General features: G+C 33.9%; 1 protein-coding gene across 1 annotated transcript; it reads right to left on the bottom strand.

Moving 5' to 3' along the window:
* Positions 1-6,730: 6,730 nt before the first annotated feature.
* Positions 6,731-7,654, bottom strand: LOC309381765 (olfactory receptor 14C36-like; the record flags this gene model as incomplete). The annotated part of the gene is made up of 1 exon (XM_081933054.1): positions 6,731-7,654. The coding sequence occupies one exon, from the start codon at positions 7,652-7,654 to the stop codon at positions 6,731-6,733; it is 924 nt and encodes a 307-aa protein (XP_081789180.1).
* Positions 7,655-8,761: the final 1,107 nt, after the last annotated feature.

The following is an 8,761-nucleotide window of genomic DNA, read 5'->3' as shown; positions in this document are numbered from 1 at the left end:
TGTTGCTATTTGTGCAGAATATTTATCAGGTGTCCTTAGAAATAAATATTATTTTTTAAAAAATAAATATTATTTAAAAAAATAATAATGACAGAGAACGATGACATAAGGAAGTTTTTTAGGTTACTGCTGTATATGTGATCCCTAAAAATATTTCCCAGTCCTCTTCAAACAAATTTCCTATATTATCCTTGTCACTATGTTATTTTGGTTTGTCAATTGAGCTTCTATTATGAGTTATACTGTAGAGACGTTTTTCTTATCTGACAATGATTTACTGTGCATGCTTCTTAACAAGTTTCTTAATACGTCACACTTTCTTGAACTTTCCTTCTGATCTTCGTCTGCTAACCAGAGAAGGTTGGTGACAATTGCTCTTGCCAAAATGTAACAATTAGATAGATCTGTTTTATTTTATTTTTCATATTAAAGTTTGTTTTTCATTAGAACATGTTATCGGGTTTTATTTCTTATCTGGAGATATGTTGCAAGGAGGGGCGACGATCCACACCTCGTTAATTGGAGGTGGGAGGGAAACTTCCCATCCTTAACAATCCTGAAGATAATGGGTTTACTATATAAAAGCTGTATGTAGCTATCTTTTGGAGAAGTGAGAAAATGAGAACATTAGTCATGCATATTAAATTGAAATATTGTTTGTTTGTTTGTAAGTGAACTGAAGTGAAGTGTAATATTCAGATTTTTTCCCTTTATTTTACAAGATACAGTTTGCAATGTTTGTGCTATCTGCTACAAAATGGCATGAAATTTTGTTGCCATTTCCCCATTCTTATCTAAAAATATTATTTTATAATTTACCCTATATAATCAAAGGAAGAATACACTTTTATTTACTTCGATAAAGCTTAGAGACTGATCATGTGTTATCAAGTTTGTATTCACTCTTAGAAAACACATAGATTTTCTCTAGGATGATCAATCAGTTCTTAACATAGTCCTTCAGATCTCAGCTGTAATCAAATCTATTCATCTCTTCCAGCTCTTTCTAATCATCCTCTTCTTTTTTCTTTCAGTTTTTCTCAGCCTTATAAGCTTGTTCAGAACTCTACGACTTTGCATAAGTGCTCAAAATATGAGAATATAAACTTGGTCATTTTATACCTCAACTGAGAACTAATTAATTATTCTTTTTTTTTCTTTCTTAGCTATTCATTGTATTTTCAGAATTCTTCTCAAACATTAAAGTGAAAGAAAAATGCCAATACTCCTGTCCTGCTTCTGCTTTTGTCAAATCTAAGTTTGTTACATGAAGTTCACTAAGGAAAACAAGTGTCTGCACATTTCTGATGTTTGCAGATGTAGACACATTTGACATCTACATATCTTTTTCATTGCTTCTTACAAATTGCTAGTTCACATAATCTTTCTTGATTTCTGCTTCCTATACAGGTAGTCCTTGACATACAACCATTCATTTAATATTCTTTCAAAATTACAACAGCACATTTTTCATACTTACAACCATTACAGCATCCCATGTTCATGAGATCAAAATTTGGACACTTAGCAGCTTGCATATGTTTATCATAGTTACACTGTCCCCAGGTCATGTGATCACCATTTGCAACTTTACAGAAAGTGAAGTCAAGGGAAGGGGCATATTTCTTGAACAAATGCATCAATCACCTTACAACTGATTTGCTTAACAACTATGGCAAAAAAGGTTGTAAAATTTGGCAAAACATGTTTAACAACTACCTTGCTTAGCCATGGAAATTGTGGCCTCAATTAAGGTCATAACTCTACGTGTACTGTTGATAGCTTCTGCCTTTTAGGATCAACTATTCACCATTTCAATATTTTCACTGTCAATTTGAAACTTGGTTGCTGTTCATGATGCCATTGGTTTGTTATTCTTTATATTTAATCATCAATCTTTTCTTTCTACTGTGCTTTTTGAGTTTCATTTCTAGAAGTAGTAGATCATGTGCATCTTCAGCTTTCAGGCTAGCACTATTAGCAAAGTGGAAGAGAATCTCCCTACAATTTTACAGCCATTGTGTGGCACATACACACATACACAAACACAGACACAAAAACACACAGAGAATATATATAATACAAAAATAAATAACTATAATGTATGAAAAAGGCTTTTTAAATTAATAAAACATGAATACACTTGGTCATTACATAGATTTCATAATACTTTTAAAATGGAAAAAAATGTAATTTGATACATCATTAAATGAGCATGTGGTACATTAGGTGATTTACATCAGTTTGGAAAATTGATTTTTGGAGGGATTTATTGGCATCTTTATTATTTGTGTTGATGGTTTTACTCATGTGAATATTGCTACAATGAAGTTTGGGGAAAATGGATAATGTTAGAATACGATAGGATAGGATAGGGTAGATTGGATTGGATTGGATTGGATTGGATTGGATTGGATTGGATTGGATCGGATCGGATCAGATCAGATCAGATCAGATTAGATTAGATTAGATCAAATAAATAGAATATAACTTTTAATTGGCCAAGTGTGATTGGACACACAAGGAATTCGTCTTTGGTGCATATGATCTCAATGTTCATAAAAAGACAAGATACATTCATCAAGAATCTTAAGGTGCAACATTTAATGATAGTCATAGGATACAAATAAGCAACCAGAAAACAATCATTATCAATATAAATCATAAGGATACAAGCAACAAAGTTGCTTGTACAGTCCTGCAGTCATAGGTGGGAGGAGATGGGTTATAGGAATGATGAGAAGCTAATAATAATAGTAATGCAACTTTAGTGAGAGGTTGTAAGAGGTGGCAATATGGGAGGGTTTCTCCTAAAGTCTACCACAATTTCTATGGATTTGAATGTGTTTAGTTCAGTAGATACTATTTCTTAAATAAAAATTAAATTTGAAAGTTTGCAATGTTTGAATCTATCCTGACATCATGTTTACTTGTAAATGTGAAGTGCTAATATTATTTGGGAAGATTGTTCTTCCCAAATAAGTCATGCATTACAATTGTAGAGAAAGACAGCCGATACTACATTCATATAGCAATAACAATAGCATCTAGGCTTTTATATCATCCTATAGAACTGTGTAGCACTCTTTAGAAGGTTTACAATTTGAACATTTTTTTGCATTTTGCCCTAACAATCTGAGTGTTCATATTACTTACCTTAGAAAAATGGATGGCTGGAGACCATCAGGATCGAATTCCTGGCTGTGGACAAAGTTTGCCTGTAATACTGCAGTTTAACCACTGCCCTATTAATGCACATATCACAATATCAGTTAAAGAACATATTAAACTTCTCCAGTTAGTTAATACAAATATCTGCACAATTTCTTTACCCTCATTTTAACCATACTTGCTGTTTCTATAAATTAAAATGCCGTTCTTCCATTACTGCAAATACTAATATTTGAATTTTTGGTTGTATGTTGTTTCCAAATTCTCATTACAGTATCTATACTAAATTTACTCAGAATATTAAATTGATGCCCAGTCACCAAATATGATTTAAAACATACTGTACATAAGTTGGATTGGTGTAATTCGTTATTCCTATTAATAACTTGGAACACATTAAAACCTCCATATTTACCTTAACTGCATTTTCTTGGAGAAATAAGAAATGTGCCAATAAATACTGTAGAAAAGTACTACTTAGATCCTGTTCAAGTAAGTTTTGCCCTTTTTTAATCAGAGACTTTTAATTAGAAGATGAACTTTTTCATAAAGAGTGAGCTATTTATGTTCATTTTATAAAGAGTGAGCTATTTATGTTTATTTCATAAAGAGTGAGCTATTTATGTTTATTTGATGCCAGATATCTTGATAAAGAAATAAACATATTTATTTATAACTGTTGCAGATAGAGTGACCTTATTATGTAAACTGCATAGAATTACTTTGATGACTAAATAAAGATATAAATGAATAAATATATTAAAGTACAAAAAATAAAACCTCAGGGATGGTAAACAACTCATGTGTATTAAGTTTCTCATTTAAGATTTATTAGAAACTCGGGGTGACTTCCGGCAGCTAAAGGTGACGGACGCCTGTGTCCACCTTTCCGCTGCTCCGGTGGGCTCCCCTGAAGTTTAGTGGGAGCACAGGGTGCCTTGGAGGAGTGCTCTGCTGGTGGGGCAGCTTGCTGGGACCCCCTGGAATGGCGCCAGCCCCTGGGGCGGTCTCCAGCTTTGCCCCAGGAGCTGGGGAGTGCATGGGAGCATGCGGAATGCCACCGCACACTTCGCCGAACGCAGCTGGAAGGAAACAACTAATTTGAATGAAGCAGCTGAAGCGCGGTGAGGTGAGAGGTCTCCCCGGGTCTTTTATTATCTTTACTTTGTTGACTGCTTTGCAGTTTTTTTTGGGGGGGGCTTTGTTTCAACCTCTGGAGGAGTTCAGATTGGAGGGGGGGAATTTCCACCCCCCTTGGAAAAGCGGCGCTTGAAAAATCCCTCCCTTTTATGGGGCAGAGAGAAAGTTTAAAGTCTACTTTCACTTCCCTTAAATAATGGGAAAAAAATTCTTTTCTGACTACAATTGCGAGAGAAAGGATGGTTGAACTGATTCTTCTCCAAACTATCTATGGGAACTTTGATCTAGTTGTTTCATGACCACCTGTACTGGGCTGAGCCAAAATGGCCAACTTCCTCTTTCTTCTTTGTCTTTATGAATGAGACTCCTCCCTTGGAAAACTTTATGGCTTTCAACTAACTTCCACCCCAGAGATCTCCAGGAGCCTCTTCAAACATGTTTTTCCCTGGATTTGGAACATTTTGAACCCCCTACTTGCTCTAGTTTTGTACTAGAAAACCTATTCTCCTTTGGACTTGCTAGCCTGGTGATCCCTATTGGTTTTGCTCTCCCACAGACACTAGTTTTCTGCACAGAACAATAACTATCTCTGAGCCTCATGATGGGTCCAAAGAAAGTACTGCCTGGTAAGGCCTCATCGGCCCCAACATCTTCCACGTCCAGCCCCTTTGCTCACCAGTCACAGCTGGGATCTTTTTTACAGCCTAAAGCCTCTGAAGAGAGTGCAAAGGATTTGTCTACTCATCAGATGCTTCAATCCATCTTAAAGGGACAGGATGAAATCAAAAAACAACTGCAGGACTTAAATGAACAACTCAGAGAGACGAATCAGCAAACCATACGGAATGAACAGAGGATATGGAGGAGGGTGCGGTTGGGATGAGAGATGAGATGAAGACAATCCAAAGGGGGAATGCAGAATTTGGAAATCAGATGTTAAAAATGGAATTTGAAAGGATGTCTTTCTTTCTTAGGTTCCAAAACTTGTCAGAAGTTGAGAATGAAGATCTTAAGGAGATTATGACCACAATATTAGCAGAATATATTAATAGAAACAAACAACAGCTTTAGTGGGACATTGATCTGATCTATAGGGTTAATTCAGCCTATGTAAGAACACACAATGTTCCAAGGGAAGTTCATGTTAAATTTCTTAGGAAAACTAAAAGGGATGACGTTTTAGGAGCTCAAAGGGGAGGACTACTAAAATATAAAGATAAAGGAATAACCATTCTTAAACAAATCCCAAAGAAAATAAGAGATAATAGAAGGAAATATTCCTTCTTAGCAAAAAAATTATACAATAATGGGGTCTGGTTTAAATGGCTGTTTCCAGAATGCATGTTGATTTTCTGGGAAGGCAGTAGAATTAGAATCAACACAGTAGTGGAAGCAGAGGCTTTCGCTAAAAAAAACACAGTGCTCTCTTAGGTGAAATGGGGGATGTTACACGAGAAACAAAGGAGGGAGGGGCTGAGGCTCAGCCAGTGGACAGGGGGGAGGATGCAACAACCAGAAGACTCAGATCACAAAAGTGATTTGCAACATTATTGCAATTGTTGTTACAATGTACCTTTATGGAAGTGATACAAAACAAATGATTGAAACATACTGATGATTTTGTGTTAAGCTTAAAACTGCTAACACTTAAGTAAATGCTGATATTTTTCTACTTTCATTTGTAAAGTTGTAAGACCTGGGGGGGGCTTCTCCACCCCACCCCCCCGCATGATGTAGCTATCAAAATGTTTTATAACCCTTATAAAAATTTGAACAATAAAAAAAAGATTTATTAGAAACTCCACATCAATATCCATATGCATTTTAAACATTGTGCATATGAATTTTTAAACACAATTTATAATAGTTTTTTTTCCCTAAAACAAACAGATTATTTAATTTCAAATACAATTATTTAATGCCTTCTCCTAATAAATACATTATTTACAGGCTTTCTGTACTGTATCCCTATTGGAAATATGCAAAGTTCCATTTCATTCAATATTTCACACTAGTTAATTCTAATTTTATATCTGTTAGCTGTCTTTTACTGAACTTCTTTTCTGATATTTATCTCTGAACAGACAAAAGAAACAAACCTTAATATATGTTTTTTGACAGAAACAACCATTATCATCTAGTGGTTAAGCCAAAGGGCTGGAAGGAAATGAGCATTTCTATTAGCTACATCATAAAATATTGGCAAGAAAATTAAGTGTGTTTGTCCCTGTAGCCTTTGAAGAGTCAGAAGTAACTCAGTGCACCACATTATCAATTTTGATAGAGATAAATCAAATCTCATAAATGAATAATAAAAAATCTTTGAACTTTATATAATGTATTGGAAAGTGGGAAATTGTGAAAATAACTCTCTTACTTTCCTTTATTTGAAAATAAGAAGATGCACAGTTCATTCTCCTTAAAAAAGTATTAACTTTTGACCAAAAAGTCTCAAAATAGCAACTTTGATGTCTTTGTTTCTCATGCTGTAAATTAATGGATTCAACATAGATGGAATAATGGAATACATTATTGTTATTATGAAGTTTGGATGTGATTCGCTGCCAGCTATAGGTTTGAGGTAAGCAAGGCAACAAGTAAACAAAAATATGAAGAAAACAACCAGATGTGGTAAACAAGTTGAGAAGGCCTTTCTCCTTCCTTGAACAGAAGGAATTCTCAGAACAGCAGAAAAGATATATACATAAGTCATAATAACAAAGGCAAAACAACCAGTTGCTAACATAGCACTAACAATTTGAAATCCAATTTCAGATACATATAAATCAGAGCAGGCAATCTTAAGTAAATATGGGATTTCACAGAAGAACTGATTTACATTATTAGAGCACAAAGGAATCATAAAAGTGACAGTAGTGTGTAATGAAGCATTGATAAGACTGGCAGTCCATACACCAGCAATCATGTTGGTACAAGCCTTCCTGTTTATTATCATTTCATAATGTAAAGGGTTACAAATGGCAACATATCGATCATAGGCCATGACAGTAAGCAGATAAATATCACAGCTTAGAAAAAACAACAAAAACATGACTTGGGCAACACACCCAGAATGAGAAATAGTTCTTATATTTATAAGAAAATTAAAAAGAGTTTTGGGGATAATGGCTGAAACTGAACCAATGTCTTGCATGGCTAAATTTATCAGGAAGAAATACATGGGGATGTGAAGATGGTGATCACAAACAACGGCTGAGATGATGAGAAGATTCCATGTTACTGTCATTAAATAGAGGATCAGTAGCAAAGCAACATGCATAATCTGTAACTCCCAAATCTTTGAGAATTCCCAGAGAAGAAACTCAGAAGTATCATTATCCATTCTTAAACAATACACCCTAGGAAAATATGGAAAAAGTTGTTAAAATATTTCCTATTTAGTACAATTCAGATTGAGTTGTAAAATGGTGGATCAGCTTTTAGTGACAATAATTAAAACCTGGCTCTAAAAATTAGTATGACACCCTGAGTATAATGAAATTGTTTTTTCTTAAAATTCAGGCTGATTACTTTTAAAGATATTAACCACTGTCAAATCTTATGGCTTCACTTTATAATCTTGGGCTTAGAGATGCTTGAATTTATTTCTTTGTTTACACTAATTCCATCAGAAATAAGAGCCTAAAGCAAGAAGATTATTTTTATCAAATCAGATAAAAGCTGCTGGAAGTTGAAACTGAATATATTCAAATATGTTAATGTGACATAATTGAGTTTGCTCTTTCTCTTTTTCTAAATTTATTCAATTTTAACTGGCAGAGCTAAGGCCAGTATAATGCCTTACATTATTGCTGAAATGAATTTAACACTATAACACACAACTTTAGATAGGACAGGTCTTTGTGATTTCATAGGAGTAGCTCTAGAATTCTGTTTATGAGTTTTGTAAATTTATCCTGATTCAGAATTACCATCTCTACTAAACCCCATTCTTTAATTCTTATACAAACATCTTATTTGTGTTAGGCTGAGAAAAGGCATTTGTATTTATTTTGGCACTTGAGAACAAAAAGGGGTTTGTTACTTTTTAAGCATCATTTTAAATTTTAAGGTTTCTTTTTATATATAAATGGACTTATATGAGAACCCTTACCTAGTTCTACACAAAATAAGGATTGTGAAAATGGCTTCTAATAAGAATCCTCAATTCTATTTGACAAATTAATTTGAATTAAAAATTAAAAGATAAACATCTTGTTTATAAAGTGAATTAAAATGTTTCCAAAGAGTCTATTTTCACTGACACAAAGTGAAAAAGAAAACATATTAGATTACAGGAAAATAATTGAAATTAAATTACACGAGACCATGGTAATTATTTTTACTCATCTAAATTCAGCTACTAATCTGAAAAATTGAAGTATATCTATACAATACCTAGATCAGGAAGTGGAGGAGAAACAGTGACAAAAACTATTGTTTGTTCTAT

This window comes from Natrix helvetica (genome assembly GCF_964273705.1).
Source record: "Natrix helvetica genome assembly, chromosome: Z".
In the NCBI taxonomy this organism is placed as follows: Eukaryota; Metazoa; Chordata; class Lepidosauria; order Squamata; family Natricidae; genus Natrix; species Natrix helvetica.
This window is presented reverse-complemented; position numbering and strand designations above follow the sequence as displayed.